This window comes from Oncorhynchus mykiss, chromosome 5, assembly GCF_057628025.1.
Source record: "Oncorhynchus mykiss isolate SJ-2025 chromosome 5, ASM5762802v1, whole genome shotgun sequence".
Lineage (NCBI taxonomy): Eukaryota > Metazoa > Chordata > Actinopteri > Salmoniformes > Salmonidae > Oncorhynchus > Oncorhynchus mykiss.
The window spans coordinates 19582251-19599318 of NC_143026.1; the positions used below are offsets into that span (position 1 = coordinate 19582251).

Genomic DNA, 17068 nt, shown 5'->3' on the forward strand with positions numbered 1-17068 from the left:
AAAATAGCACTTCTAAATGCCGGGCCTGGCCCGACAGACTCAGTGACTCAATCAGCATACAGCGCAACATCATATTCAATATACTCCAACTTTTGACTTTATGCATAATCATTATACATTATACTGTTACTGATTTTCAGTTCGACCCAGATAGGCTGTTTAGGAGGAAGTCATTCTTGACTAAAGAACAAAACTTCTTCCATTTGCTTATACTCTCCCCATTACTACTTCTAGCAATGTATTACTTGTGATTTCCTTCATTGCATCATTACGGCAACACTTCAAGGAGAGCTACAATATAGCAGGACACCTACTCATGTCTGTCACAAGGAGGGAGCTCAGACGACACGGTCATTGTGTGTGAAGCAGTTTTAGAGTTCAAAGTGGAGACAGGGTGGAGAGTTTGAGTTTATGTCTGGAGAGAGACGAACACAGACTGTGTGGTTCTGGTAGAGCAGAACTATGGAAGCATGCTAGAGAGAGCGGTACACAGAGACTGATACAGGCAGAACGCTGAATGGAGGAGGCTGGAGGATAGACAGATGTCCAAGATAGATTTGGCCCAGTACAGTTTTTATAATTTTTTTGAGATGATTACCCAGTGTTCCAGAGATAACATGAAACTGATGATGTAATACACATAATATATAGCCAATGAATGATTAATAACGGAAGAATATAGGCCTAATGTCAACACTACCTGATGAACCTCCGTCATACAGCGGCGCTACAGAGCCCAGGGACAGGCGAGCACACACGCAACACACACACTCTCTCTCACACACAAACGACCACATCCACAGCACAACACACACACACACTTACCCCTCGCCTCAGGCTCCGGAGGCAGGTCATTTTGGGTTTGGAGGCCATGAACTCGTTGAAGCGGTTGGAGAGGGGCTCCTTGTTCTGCTTGGGAGACTGGGGGTCGTTGGGAACAGCACAGGGTGAGGGGGGGCTGGAGGCTGGGGGGGCGGGGGGGGGCTGGTGCGGGGACGTTAACAGGGACATAAGCTACCATTAAGAGGGAGCCGTGACCGAGGAGGAGGAGGAGGAGGAGGAAAAGGTGCAGAATCAAAACGAGAGGACAAAAAAGGAAGGAGGGAGGAACACAAAACGAGATAAATAAATAAGGGCCCAAATAATGTTAAAAACAGGTAAGAGAAAAACCCAACGGAAACAGAGACAACCAAGAGAGATGTCAAACACAAACAACCCCAGTGTCATACCCAGCTGTTATGTAGTAATGTAGAATAATCTTGTCAAACAAACAAAGTAAAACAAAGGTCGAAGGTCGTAACGTAACCAGAGTGAGTGAGAAGCGTTAATAGTGTTAGAGCTAGGTGCTGATGCAACACATTTAAGCAGACAGTTTCACAGAGAAGCACATGCAAGCTTCCATTTTGTAATATCAATTTTCTGGAAACCTCATCACATGCGAGCGGTTGGACTAGAAATTCCCCACATCCTCTGAGATGCGACAGCAGCTAAATTTCAGGTCATCATCACAGAAACCTAACTCTCTCTGCCCAAACCCTTTAATGCTCAATTAATGAGCTACCAGCCATTTGGGAGCTAGAGAGAGATCTGCAATTTGTACTGACAGATTGCTTACATTACTCAGTGAGTGAACATGCACACAAGAGCTTAGTATACCCATCTTTTTAAAACCAAAGGAGTAAATAAATGTACGTAAATGGTTTGCAATATCATTTTTTATATTCAAAGAGGAGTTCTGTTTATAGAAAGAGATACAACTTGGACTAGGGTCTCCCATCTCTGCTATGCTCTGATATAAATGTCTCACGTTTTCACCATGCTGTGTGAACGTGAGTGTGTGTGTGTCTCCTCTCCTTCCAGGACATTCTGTTCTCCTCACACTCTCAGGGTACAGTACGTGCATGGCCTCACTCAAAAGGTGAGGACAAATACTCTGTCATCAGCTGTCCCTTATGCTCTTGAGTTTGAACACAGACACATTATGAACAGGAAGAACACCAAACAAACAACACACACATCATGGGGTTCCCTCTCTCGGGATTAAACCTCAGGGAGTCGGAGCTAGGGAAGGACACCCCCGCACACACACACACACACCCTAGTGCTCTGCTCTATCATGGTGCCACCTCAACCTTAAAACCTCATCCCAAATGGCCCCATGTTAGACAGATGAGCCACACAGAAGCAAGGGGCTATGAGAAGGCCATTCCAGACAGACCACCATTGTAAGAGCACGATCAGGGAGTGAGACTGTTATTAGGCTACAGGACATACAGTCAGAGTGCAGAGGAGTGAGTTAATCTGTCATTTTAGTTTATCACCAGAGAGAGAGGGGGAGAGAGAGAGAGAGAGAGAGAGGAGGGGGTGGTGGGACTCAGTTATCGATGTATTAGTGGGTTTTGGTTAAGTTGAGAGTTGGTGGCTCAACGACAATGATGGTGACAATGATGACTAGTGAGTAACCAGGAAAAGGATGGCAAATAATAACAACCACACTGACAATACTACTGACGTACTGTAACGACAGAATTATTGCAATTACAATGATAAATTAAAACGAACTGAACAGAACTATAACAATAACCAAAATAGAGCATTAAAGTCACATTTGACAGTGTAACCTACAACAATGTCCCCCGAAGTTACAGTATTTAAGCCTTGTTATAGCCAACAGTGTGGCCAAAAACATTGGACATTCTTGTACAGGGAGAATGAAGTGATGTCACAACCACTCCACAAATAATACACTTGACCCTGTGAGGTATCGCTATACACAGTACCTTTGAGTATGTGGGAGTGTATGTTACCTTGTTCTTGTTCTTAATGAAAGGCCACAGTTTGCCTTTGCTCTTGCCCCCGCCGGGACGTTCCTTGGCCTCTCCTCGTGAGTTGGACAGGCTGGTCTCAGAGACAGTCCTCTTCATGGTCTGTCCCGGCCCGTAGTCCTCAAACTCTACGTCCCCTGGGGGCTCAAACCCAGACTTGTACGACTCCACTACCTGCTTAGAGTCCTGGTGGGGTGGGGTAGGGGGAGAGATGGTAGAGTGAGAGATAGTAAGGGGGAGATAGATCTGTTAGGTCTCTCCTATCTCTTATGGCAGTCAGCAGTTTCATAATAACATTTGAATATGACCAGAAAACTCAATTTCTATTCCAAGAATTCCTAAAAAGCAGGTTAAATGTAAAAGTCCCGAAATATAAAGTCTCAATTAGGACACCGCTCATTGTTCACTACAGAGTTACAGGGTCTGTATCGGTATCTCTATCTTCATACTGATAAGGCCAGAGGGAAGAGGTAAGAGGTCATCAGCCTGACTGCTGCTGGCGGTAGAGACAGAGCCATAGGCTCTGAGCCATGACAGAGCCATAGGCTAATTCTGTGTAGAGAGGATATGGAAGGGAGCCATTCCATGTGAATCTATTATTCCTACTCTTTTTACTGGAACAGCACAGGCCTTAATTTAGTAACCTCCCCTCCTTCCCTTAGTGACACCCCAGGGATAGGCTTTGTCAAACCAGGCATGCAGCCAACATGAGACATCTCAATATATTAGGCTGATGATTTTCTATAGCTAGCACTAAGATAGCGTCCGCCATCTTGGCATACTGGATTGAATGCTTGAAAAATCCAATGTTTTTTTACTCAATGAGTCACATATAAATGACTCACGTATACTGTCAAGCGTGTGTATGTTTTCTGCTGAAGTAGTTAACTCATAGTTAACCTTGTGTGTGCAGACAGTGAAGTGGCCAGATCCAGACTAGCTGCTCCCTCCTTACACAATGTAGTGTGATACCTCACGCAACACTCACCCAAGCGAAAACTTTTAATTTGGCACTATACTCCAGCCTATTTTATTTGAGATCAAATGTTTAATATGAGGCGACAGTACAGAATGTCACCTCATATTTGAGTTTATTCATGAATGAATCATGAATAATGATGAGTGAGAAAGTTACAGATGCATAAATATACCCAACAAAAAATGCTAACGTTACTGGTAATGGTGAGAGGTTAGCATGTCTCAGGGGCATGATCTTTGTGCCTCTGTACATTTTTACCTCATCATTATTCACAATTAATTCATGATTAGCTGTAGTCATGGTAGCATCCACATTCATATAGAAGTGTATTATATTCTTATTTTGCTATATCTGTGTAGTATTGTGTAAAGTTAGGACCAGCCACTCTTTGAAAAAAGGGTCCCAAAAGGGTTCTGTGGCTGTCCCCATAGGAGAACTCTTTTTGGTTTTAGGTAGAACCCCTTTGGGTTCCAGTTAGAACTCTTTTGGGTTCCATGTAGAACACTCTGCGGAAACGGTTCTACCTGGAACCAAAAGGGTTCTTCAAACGGTTTTCCTCTTGGGACAGCCTTTTTGGTTCTAGATAGCACCTTTTTTTCAAAGAGTGTATGGGTCCAGACTGATACCATATCGGTCAAACAACGGTAGTGGCAGCATCACGCTACTCTGCTCAATCAAGTACTCGCCCCACCTCTCGGTGACTCCAAAATGACACAATACATTATTTACCATTAATATCTATTGGGCACAACAATCTGGAACACAACCAAAAAAAAACTGCAAATGCATCCAACAAGTTTGTAGAGTTACATGCTTGATGTAGTCATTAAGTGTTAGGAATATGGGAACAAATACTACTACTACTACTTTAATACACAAAAGTGAATTTGACCTTCAAATGCTTGATTTCTAAATGGTAAATCAGATTTTTATGAAAATACCCTAAAATAAAAGGTGACATTCTGTACTGTCACCTCATATGAAACATTAGATCTCAAATCCAGAATCCTGGAATATAAAGCCAAATTAAAAGTTTTAGCTTCACTGTCCCAATACATTGCATTCGGAAAGTATTCAGACCCCTTCCCATTTTCCACATTTTGTTACGTTACGTCACAATAGTCCATAATGACAAAGCAAAAACTGTTTTTTAGAAATGTTTAAATCCTCTGTAGAGATGGGAGAACCTTCCAGAAGGACAACCATCTCTGCAGCACTCCACCAATCAGGCCTTTATGGTAGAGTGGCCAGACGCAAACCACTCCTCAGTAAAAGGCACGACAGCCTGCTTGGAGTTTACCAAAAGGTGACTAAAGGACTCAGACCATTAGAAACAAGATTCTCTGGTCGGATGAAAGCAAGATTGAACTCTTTGGCCTGAAAGCCAGACACTACGTCTGGAGGAAACCTGGTACCATCCCTACGGTGAAGCATGGTGGTAGTAGCATCATGCTGTGGGGATGTCTTTCAGCGGCAGGGACTGGGAGACTAGTCAGGATTGAGGGAAAGATGAACGGAGAAAAGTACAGAGAGATCTTTGTCTGTACCTATCTCTCTCCCCTTCTCTCTCTCTCTCCCTCTCTCTCTCTCTCTCTCTCTCTCTCTCTCTCTCTCTCTCTCTCTCTCTCCCCATAGGCCTCTCTTTCTCTGCACTCATTCTCTCATTATTGCTCCTGTTACATTGCTGTTTTCCCAGCTCTCTCTCTGAAACCATTAACTGTGGGAGTGTCAAGGGATGGGGCTTAAATGAGCCCAGAGATGATTGGCTGAGTCAGGCGGCTGAGTGAATGAGAAGGCTCCAAAGAAAGCATTCTCACCCGTTTTAATCCCAGGTCTTGTTATGACTTAACAGATGAGCATTTGAGGTGGATGGGTGAGGCAAATACCTCAGTATCTCTGAATTTTGTAAGGCCAAGAGCCTGGACTCTGGTGAGGGAGGAATACCATCAACAACACATAGTACCCACATGGTTCTAGCCTGGAAGAAGACTGTACACACAATCTTTTGCATACATACTCACAGTCTTTGGCTCGATGGACTCAGCAGCCTTGGTCATTCCGTCTAGACATTTCCCCACAATAGGCAGCACCTCACGGTCCACCTCTGCGTATGTCTTCATGGACACACCCACCCTCTCGATCCGCCTCTCCTCCATCTCCTGGAGTTTCTACATACACACAAACACACAACGATCCTTATTACAATGCTGTAACACCAGCATCCTATTACATACTATAAGACAGTAGCTCTGTGGTCGTACCACACTATACTGCTGCCAAGTATGTAAGGTACTGTAAATCTATGAAGACGTCTATAATTGGTTCAAAGATACCATAGTTCGGAGGTTGCTTTTCAAACTGTCTCTGACACCACTGGCCAGCAAGCCAACTCCATTACTATCACCGGCTGTAAAGAGGCCAGGGATAACATCAGAGTCGGCAGCGTTAACGTCATGTCATCACCTGGCATCACTATCATCAAACTATCATCTAACTCAAATGGGTTGCCAGCAGATGCACCAGTCTTCACCATGAGTGGGCACAGTCTGTTGTGAAGGAACTCTACGATGATCATCATCAACCTCTGTTTTATTCATCTACATAATTGTTAATTGTTAATAAGAGGACCAAAATGAAAATCTTTTTTTTTTATTATTAACTTTAGTTAGTGTCATCTTCAAATGCAGTGTGTCCATAAGTTGGGGTTGTAATGTATTTTAAAATTGTCAATTAAATGAAAAGACATTGAGACAGATGAGGGCATTACTGTCTGTAGTAATGTGTATTTTCTTTAGGTTATCTGGAATATGTTGGGGATGAGGATGTAGTAATGTGTGGTATTGCCTGGAATATTTTGGGGATGAGTGTGTGGTATTATCTGGAATATATTGGGGATGAGTGTGTAGTATTATATTGAATATATTGGGGATGAGTGTGTAGTATTATCTGGAAGATACTGGGGATTAGTGTGTAGTATTATCTGGAATATATTGGGGATGAGTGTGTAGTATTAAATTGAATATGTTGGGGATGAGTGTGTAGTATTATCTGGAATATACTGGGGATTAGTGTGTCGTATTATCTGGAATATATTGGGGATGAGTGAGTAGTATTATCTGGAATATACTGGGGATTAGTGTGTAGCAATATCTGGAATATATTGGGGGTGAGTGTGTAGTATTATCTGGAATATACTGGGGATTAGTGTGTAGTATTATCTGGAATATATTGGGGATGAGTGTGTAGTATTAAATTGAATATATTGAGGATGAGTGTGTAGTATTATCTGGAATATACTGGGGATTAGTGTGTAGTATTATCTGGAATATATTGGGGATGAGTGTGTAGTATTAAATTGAATATATTAGGGGTGAGTGTGTAGTATTAAATTGAATATACTGGGTATGAGTGTGTAGTATTATCTGGAATATACTGGGGATTAGTGTGTAGTATTATATGGAATATATTGGGGATGAGTGTGTAGTATTATCTGGAATATATTGGGGATGAGTGTGTAGTATTAAATTGAATATATTAGGGATGAGTGTGTAGTATTAAATTGAATATATTGGGTATGAGTGTGTAGTATTATCTGGAATATACTGGGGATTAGTGTGTAGTATTATCTGGAATATATTGGGGATGAGTGTGTAGTATTATTTGGAATATATTGGGGATGAGTGTGTAGTATTAAATTGAATATATTTAGGATGAGTGTGTAGTATTATCTGGAATATACTGGGGATTAGTGTGTAGTATTATCTGGAATATGCTGGGGATTAGTGTGTAATATTAACTGGAAGTCTTTACTGAAGACTAATCTCTTCAGTGGGTCATATGATTGAGTGTAGTCTGGCCCAGGAGTGTGAAGGTGAACGGAAAGGCTCTGGAGCAACGAACCACCCTTGCTGTCTCTGCCTGGCCGGTTCCTCTCTTTTCACTGGGATTCTCTGTCTCTAACCCTATTACAGGGGCTGAGTCACTGGCTTACTGGTGCTCTTTCATGCTGTCCCTAGGAGGGGTGCGTCACTTGAGTGGGTTGAGTCACTGCTGTGATCTTCCTGTCTGGGTTGGCGCCCCCCCTTGGGTTGTGCCGTGGCGGAGATCTTTGTGGGCTATACTCGGCCTTGTCTCAGGATGGTAAGTTGGTGGTTGAAGATATCCCTCTAGTGGTGTGCGGGCTGTGCTTTGGCAAAGTGGGTGGGGTTATATCCTTCCTGTTTGGCCCTGTCTGGGGGTATCATCGGATGGGGCCACAGTGTCTCCTGATCCCTCCTGTCTAAGCCTCCAGTATTTATGCTGCAGTAGTTTATTTGTCGGGGGGCTAGGGTCAGTTTGTTATATCTGGAGTACTTCTCCTGTCTTATCCGGTGTCCTGTGTGAATTTAAGTATGCTCTCTCTAATTCTCTCTTTCTCTCTTTCTTTCTCTCTCTCGTAGGACCTGAGCCCTAGGACCATGCCTCAGGACTACCTGGCATGATGACTCCTTGCTGTCCCCAGTCCACCTGGCCGTGCTGCTGCTCCAGTTTCAACTGTTCTGCCTGCGGCTGTGGAATCCTGACCTGTTTATCGGACGTGCTACCTGTCCCAGACCTATTATTTGACCATGCTGGTAATTTATGAACATTTGAACATCGTGGCCATGTTCTGTTATAATCTCCACCCGGCACAGCCAGAAGAGGACCGGCCACCCCTCATAGCTTGGTTCCTCTCTAGGTTCTTCCTAGGTTTTGGCCTTTCTAGGGAGTTTTTCCTAGCCAACGTGCTTCAACACCTGCATTAGTTGCTGTTTGGGGTTTCTGTACAGCACTTTGAGATATCAGCTGATGTACGAAGGGCTATATAAATACATTTGATTTGATTTGATATATTGGGGAAGAGTTTGTAGTATTAACTGGAACATATTGGGGATGAGAGTGTAGTAATGTGTAGTAATACCTGGAATATATTGGTGATGAGGGTGTAGTATTATCTGGAATATATTGGAGATGACGGCATAATATTATCTGGAATATACTGGGGATGAGGACGTAGCATTATCTGGAATATATTGGTGATGAGGGCGTAGTATTATCTGGAATATATTGGGGATGAGGGTGTAGAATTATCTGGAATATGTTGGGGATGGGGGTTTAATATTATCTGGAATATATTGGGGATGAGTGTGTAGAAATGTGTAGTATTACCTGGAATATATTGGTAGTGGGGGTGTAGTATTAACTGGAATATATTGGGGATGAGTGTGTAGTATTATCTGGAATATATTGGGGATGGGGGTGTAGTATTATCTGGAATATATTGGGGATGAGTGTAGTATTAACTGGAATATATTGGGGATTAGGATTAGGCAATGTTTAGTAATAACTGGAATATATTGGTAATGAATGTGTAGTATTACCTGTAATATATTGGGGACGAGAGTGTAGTATTACCCGTAATATATTGGGGATTGGGGTGTAGTATTACCTGGAATATATTGGGGATGAGGGTGTAGTATTATCTTGAATATATTGGGGATGAGGGTGTATTAATGTGTACCTGGAATATATTGGGGATGAGTGTGTAGTATTACCTGTAAAATATTGGGGATGATGGTGTAGTATCACCCATAATATATTGGGGATGTGGGTGTAGTATTAACTGGAACATATTGGGGATGAGTGTGTAGAATTAAATAGAATATATTGAGAATGAGGGTGTAGTATTACCTGGAATATATTGGGGATGAGGGTGTAATATTGCCTGGACTATATTGGGGATGAGGGTGTAGCAATGTGTAGTAACACCTGGAATATATTGGGGATGGGGGTGTAGTATTACCTGGAATATATTGGGGATGAGGGTGTAGTATTGCCTGGAATATATTAGGGATGAGGGTGTAGTAATGTGTAGTAACACCTGGAATATATTGGGGATGAGGGTGTAGTATTACCTGGAATATATTGGGGATGAGGGTGTAGTATTGCATGGAATATATTGGGGATTAGGGTGTAGTAATGTGTAGTAACACCTGGAATATATTGGGGATGGGGGTTTAGTATTACCTGAAATATATTGAGGATGAGCGTGTAGTATTGCCTGGAATATATTGGGGATGAGGGTGTAGTAATGTGTAGTAACGCCTGGAATATATTGGGGATGAATGTGTAGTATTACCTGTAATATATTGGGGATGAGAGTGTAGTATTACCCGTAATATATTTGGGATGAGGGTGTAGTAATATCTGGAATACATTAGGGATGAGGGATGTAGTATTAAATGGAATATATTGGGGATGAGGGTGTAGTAATGTGTCGTAATACCTGGAATATATTAGTGATGAATGTGTAGTATTACCTGTAATATATTGGGGATGAGAGTGTAGTATTACCCTTAATATATTGGGGATTGGGGTGTAGTATTACCTGAAATATATTGGGGATGAGTGTGTAGTATTATCTGGAATACATTAGGGATGAGGGTGTAGTATTAAATGGAATATATTGGGGATGAGGGTGTAGTAATATGTAGTAATACCTGGAATATATTGGGGATTAGTGTGTAGTATTTCCTGTAATATATTGGGAATGAGGGCGTAGTATTGCCTGGAATTTATTGGGGATGAGGGTGTAGTAATGTGTAGTAATACCTGGAATATATTGGTTATGAATGTGTAGTATTACCTGTAATATATTGGGGATGAGAGTGTAGTATTACCCGTAATATATTGGAGATGACGGCATAATATTATCTGGAATATACTGGGGATGAGGACGTAGCATTATCTGGAATATATTGGTGATGAGGGCGTAGTATTATCTGGAATATATTGGGGATGAGGGTGTAGAATTATCTGGAATATGTTGGGGATGGGGGTTTAATATTATCTGGAATATATTGGGGATGAGTGTGTAGAAATGTGTAGTATTACCTGGAATATATTGGTAGTGGGGGTGTAGTATTAACTGGAATATATTGGGGATGAGTGTGTAGTATTATCTGGAATATATTGGGGATGGGGGTGTAGTATTATCTGGAATATATTGGGGATGAGTGTAGTATTAACTGGAATATATTGGGGATTAGGATTAGGCAATGTTTAGTAATAACTGGAATATATTGGTAATGAATGTGTAGTATTACCTGTAATATATTGGGGACGAGAGTGTAGTATTACCCGTAATATATTGGGGATTGGGGTGTAGTATTACCTGGAATATATTGGGGATGAGGGTGTAGTATTATCTTGAATATATTGGGGATGAGGGTGTATTAATGTGTACCTGGAATATATTGGGGATGAGTGTGTAGTATTACCTGTAAAATATTGGGGATGATGGTGTAGTATCACCCATAATATATTGGGGATGTGGGTGTAGTATTAACTGGAACATATTGGGGATGAGTGTGTAGAATTAAATAGAATATATTGAGAATGAGGGTGTAGTATTACCTGGAATATATTGGGGATGAGGGTGTAATATTGCCTGGAATATATTGGGGATGAGGGTGTAGCAATGTGTAGTAACACCTGGAATATATTGGGGATGGGGGTGTAGTATTACCTGGAATATATTGGGGATGAGGGTGTAGTATTGCCTGGAATATATTAGGGATGAGGGTGTAGTAATGTGTAGTAACACCTGGAATATATTGGGGATGAGGGTGTAGTATTACCTGGAATATATTGGGGATGAGGGTGTAGTATTGCATGGAATATATTGGGGATTAGGGTGTAGTAATGTGTAGTAACACCTGGAATATATTGGGGATGGGGGTTTAGTATTACCTGAAATATATTGAGGATGAGCGTGTAGTATTGCCTGGAATATATTGGGGATGAGGGTGTAGTAATGTGTAGTAACGCCTGGAATATATTGGGGATGAATGTGTAGTATTACCTGTAATATATTGGGGATGAGAGTGTAGTATTACCCGTAATATATTTGGGATGAGGGTGTAGTAATATCTGGAATACATTAGGGATGAGGGATGTAGTATTAAATGGAATATATTGGGGATGAGGGTGTAGTAATGTGTCGTAATACCTGGAATATATTAGTGATGAATGTGTAGTATTACCTGTAATATATTGGGGATGAGAGTGTAGTATTACCCTTAATATATTGGGGATTGGGGTGTAGTATTACCTGAAATATATTGGGGATGAGTGTGTAGTATTATCTGGAATACATTAGGGATGAGGGTGTAGTATTAAATGGAATATATTGGGGATGAGGGTGTAGTAATATGTAGTAATACCTGGAATATATTGGGGATTAGTGTGTAGTATTTCCTGTAATATATTGGGAATGAGGGCGTAGTATTGCCTGGAATTTATTGGGGATGAGGGTGTAGTAATGTGTAGTAATACCTGGAATATATTGGTTATGAATGTGTAGTATTACCTGTAATATATTGGGGATGAGAGTGTAGTATTACCCGTAATATAATGGGGATGGGGGTGTAGTATTACCTGGAATATATTGGGGATCAGTGTGCAACATTACCTGTAATATATTGGGGATGAGGGCGTAGTATTATCTGGAATCTATTGGGGATGAGGGTGTAGTAATGTGTAGTATTACCTGGAAAATATTGGGGATGAGGGTGTAGTATTGCCTGGAATATATTGGGGATGAGGGTGTAGTATTATATTGAATATATTGGGGATGAGGGTGTATTAATGTGTACCTGGAATATATTGGGGATGAGTGTGTAGTATTACCTGTAAAATATTGGGGATGAGGGTGTAGTATTACCCGTAATATATGGGGATGTGGGTGTAGTATTAACTGGAACATATTGGGGATGAATGTGTATAATTAAATATAATATATTGAGGATGGGGGTGTAGTATTAACTGGAATACATTGGGGATGAGGGTGTAGAATTAAATAGAATATATTGAGAATGAGGGTGTAGTATTACCTGGAATATATTGGGGATGAGGGTGTAATATTGCCTGGAATATATTGGGGATGAGGGTGTAGCAATGTGTAGTAACACCTGGAATATATTGGGGATGGGGGTGTAGTATTACCTGGAATATATTGGGGATGAGGGTGTAGTATTGCCTGGAATATATTAGGGATGAGGGTGTAGTAATGTGTAGTAACACCTGGAATATATTGGGGATGAGGGTGTAGTATTACCTGGAATATATTGGGGATGAGGGTGTAGTATTGCATGGAATATATTGGGGATTAGGGTGTAGTAATGTGTAGCAACACCTGGAATATATTGGGGATGGGGGTTTACTATTACCTGAAATATATTGAGGATGAGCGTGTAGTATTGCCTGGAATATATTGGGGATGAGGGTGTAGTAATGTGTAGTAACGCCTGGAATATATTGGGGATGAATGTGTAGTATTACCTGTAATATATTGGGGATGAGAGTGTAGTATTACCCGTAATGTATTTGGGATGAGGGTGTAGTAATATCTGGAATACATTAGGGATGAGGGATGTAGTATTAAATGGAATATATTGGGGATGAGGGTGTAGTAATGTGTCGTAATACCTGGAATATATTAGTGATGAATGTGTAGTATTACCTGTAATATATTGGGGATGAGAGTGTAGTATTACCCTTAATATATTGGGGATTGGGGTGTAGTATTACCTGAAATATATTGGGGATGAGTGTGTAGTATTATCTGGAATACATTAGGGATGAGGGTGTAGTATTAAATGGAATATATTGGGGATGAGGGTGTAGTAATATGTAGTAATACCTGGAATATATTGGGGATTAGTGTGTAGTATTTCCTGTAATATATTGGGAATGAGGGCGTAGTATTGCCTGGAATTTATTGGGGATGAGGGTGTAGTAATGTGTAGTAATACCTGGAATATATTGGTTATGAATGTGTAGTATTACCTGTAATATATTGGGGATGAGAGTGTAGTATTACCCGTAATATAATGGGGATGGGGGTGTAGTATTACCTGGAATATATTGGGGATCAGTGTGCAATATTACCTGTAATATATTGGGGATGAGGGCGTAGTATTATCTGGAATCTATTGGGGATGAGGGTGTAGTAATGTGTAGTATTACCTGGAAAATATTGGGGATGAGGGTGTAGTATTGCCTGGAATATATTGGGGATGAGGGTGTAGTATTATCTTGAATATATTGGGGATGAGGGTGTATTAATGTGTACCTGGAATATATTGGGGATGAGTGTGTAGTATTACCTGTAAAATATTGGGGATGAGGGTGTAGTATTACCCGTAATATATGGGGATGTGGGTGTAGTATTAACTGGAACATATTGGGGATGAGTGTGTATAATTAAATATAATATATTGAGGATGGGGGTGTAGTATTAACTGGAATACATTGGGGATGAGGGTGTAGTAATGTGTAGTAACACCTGGAATATATTGGGGATGGGGGTGTAGTATTACCTGGAATATATTGGGGATGAGGGTGTAGTATTGCCTGGAATATATTGGGGATGAGGGTGTAGTAATGTGTAGTAACACCTGGAATATATTGGGGATGAATGTGTAGTATTACCTGGAATATATTGGGGATGTGTGTATAGTATTAACTGAAATGTATTGGGGTGTGTAATATTACCTGGAAAATATTGGGAATGAAGGTGTAGTATTGCCTGGAATATATTGGGGATGAGGGTGTAGTACTATCTTGAATATATTGGGGATGAGGGTGTAGTAATGTGTACCTGGAATATATTGGGGATAAGTGTGTAGTATTAGCTGTAAAATATTGGGGATGAGGGTGTAGTATTACCCATAATATATTGGGGATGTGGGTGTAGTATTAACTGCAACATATTGGGGATGAGTGTGTAGAATTAAATAGAATATATAGAGGATGAGGGTGTAGTATTACCTGGAATATATTGGGGATGAGGGTGTAATATTGCCTGGAATATATTGGGGATGAGGGTGTGGTAATGTGTAGTAACACCTGGAATATATTGGGGATGAGGGTGTAGTATTATCTGGAATACATTAGGGATGAGGGTGTAGTATTGCCTGGAATATATTGGGGATGAGGGTGTAGTATTATCTGGAATATATTGAGGATGAGGGCATAGCAATGTTTAGTATTACCTGGAATATATTGGGGATGAGTGTGTAGTATTAACTGAAATGTATTGGGGATGAGAGTGTAGTATTACCCGTAATATATTGGGGATTGGGGTGTAGTATTACCTGGAATATATTGGGGATGAGGGTGTAGTATTATTTGGAATATGTTGGGGATGAGGGTGTAGTAATATGTAGTAATACCTGGAATATATTGGGGATCAGTGTGTAGTATTACCTGTAATATTTTGGGGATGAGGGTGTAGTATTATCTGGAATCTATTGGGGATGAGAGTGTAGTAATGTGTAGTATTACCTGGAATATATTGGGGATGAGTGTGTAGTATTAACTGAAATGTATTCGGGAGGAGTGTGTAGTATTACCTGGAAAATGTTGGGGATGATGGTGTAGTATTGCCTGGAATATTATGGGGATGTGGGTGTAGTATTAACTGGAACATATTGGGGATGAGTGTGTAGAATAAAATAGAATATATTGAGGATGAGGGTGTAGTATTACCTGGAATATATTGGGGATGAGGGTGTAATATTGTCTGGAATATATTGGGGATGAGGGTGTAGTATTATCTGGAATGCATTGGGGATGAGGGTGTAGTAATGTGTAGTAACACCTGGAATATATTGGGGATGGGGGTGTAGTATTATCTGGAATACATTGGGGATGAGGGTGTAGTATTATTTGGAATATATTGGGGATGAGGGTGTAGTATTATCTGGAATACATTGGGGATGAGGGTGTAGTATTAACCAGAATATATTGGGGATTAGTGTGTAGTATTACCTGTAATATATTGGGGATGAGTAATATATAGTAATGTATTGTAATACCTGGAACATATTGGGGATTAGTGTCTAGTAATGTGTGGTAAAACTCTGAATATATTGGGGAGTAGTGTTTAGTATAAATATAATATATTGGGGATGAGTGTGTAGAATTAAATATAATATATTGGGGATGAGTGTGTAGTATTACCTGGAATATATTGGGGATGAGGGTGTAGTATTGCCTGGAATATATTGGGAATGAGTGTGTAGTATTATCTGGAATATATTGGGGAAGGGGGTGTAGTATTACCTGGAATATATTGGGGATGAGGGTGTAGTATTATCTGGAATACATTGGGGATGAGGGTGTAGTATTATCTGGAATATATTGGGGATGAGTGTGCAGTAATGTGTAGTATTACCTGGAATATATTGGGGATGAGGGTGTAGTATTATCTGGAATATATTGGGGATGAGGGTGTATTATTAAATATAATATATTGGGATGAGGGTGTAGTATTATCTGGAAAATATTGGTGATGAGGGTGTAGTATTAACTGCAATATATTGGGATGGGGTGTAGTATTAACTGGAATATATTGGGGATGAGGGTGTAGTAATGTGTAGTATTACAAGGAATATATCAATATATTGAGGATGAGGGCGTAGTAATGTTTAGTATTACGTGGAATATATTGGGGATGAGTGTGTAGTATTAACTGAAATGTATTGGGGATGAGAGTGTAGTATTACCCGTAATATATTGGGGATGGGGGTGTAGTATTACCTGGAATATATTGGGGATGAGGGTGTAATATTGCCTGGAATATATTGGGGATGAGGGTGTAGTAATATGCAGTATTACCTGGAATATATTTGGGATGAGTGTCTAGTATTAACTGAAATGTATTGGGGAGGAGTGTGTAGTATTACCTGGAATATATTGGGGATGAATGTGTAGTATTACCTGTAATATATTGGGGACGAGAGTGCAGTATTACCCGTAATATATTTGGGATTGGGGTTTAGTATTACCTGGAATAGATTGGGGATGAGGGTGTAGTATTATCTGGAATACATTAGGGATGAGGGTGTAGTATTGCCTGGAATATATTGGGGATGAGGGTGTAATAATATGTAGTAATACCTGGAATATATTGGGGATTAGTGTGTAGTTTCACCTGTAATATATTAGGGATGAGGGCGTAGTATTATCTGGAATATATTGAGGATGAGGGAGTAGTAATGTTTAGTATTACCTGGAATATATTGGGGATGAGTGTGTAGTATTAACTGAAATGTACTGGGGATGAGTGTGTAGTATTACCTGGAATATATTGGGGATGAGGGTGTAGTATTGCCTGGAATATATTGGGGATGAGGGTGTAGTATTATCTGGAATACATTGGGGAAGGGGGTGTAGTATT

The 17068-nt window shown here is 40.5% G+C and overlaps 1 protein-coding gene across 50 annotated transcripts in view; it reads right to left on the reverse strand.

Annotated features, from left to right (window-relative positions):
* LOC110523375 (formin-binding protein 1) overlaps positions 1–17068 on the reverse strand; it is a 126294-nt gene that overhangs the window by 20712 nt on the left and 88514 nt on the right. For 21 of the 50 annotated variants that reach the window (XM_090234099.1, XM_090234096.1, XM_090234095.1 and 18 more), the window contains exons 8-10: positions 5826–5972; positions 2808–3011; positions 826–1014 (exon numbers count right to left, since the gene is read on the reverse strand). In XM_090234099.1, coding sequence (XP_090090225.1) covers positions 826–1014; positions 2808–3011; positions 5826–5972 — 540 coding nt within the window. The remainder of the gene's footprint in view (positions 1–825; positions 1015–2807; positions 3012–5825; positions 5973–17068) is intronic. The other 29 variants (XM_090234117.1, XM_090234114.1, XM_090234116.1 and 26 more) reach the window with 2 other exon arrangements.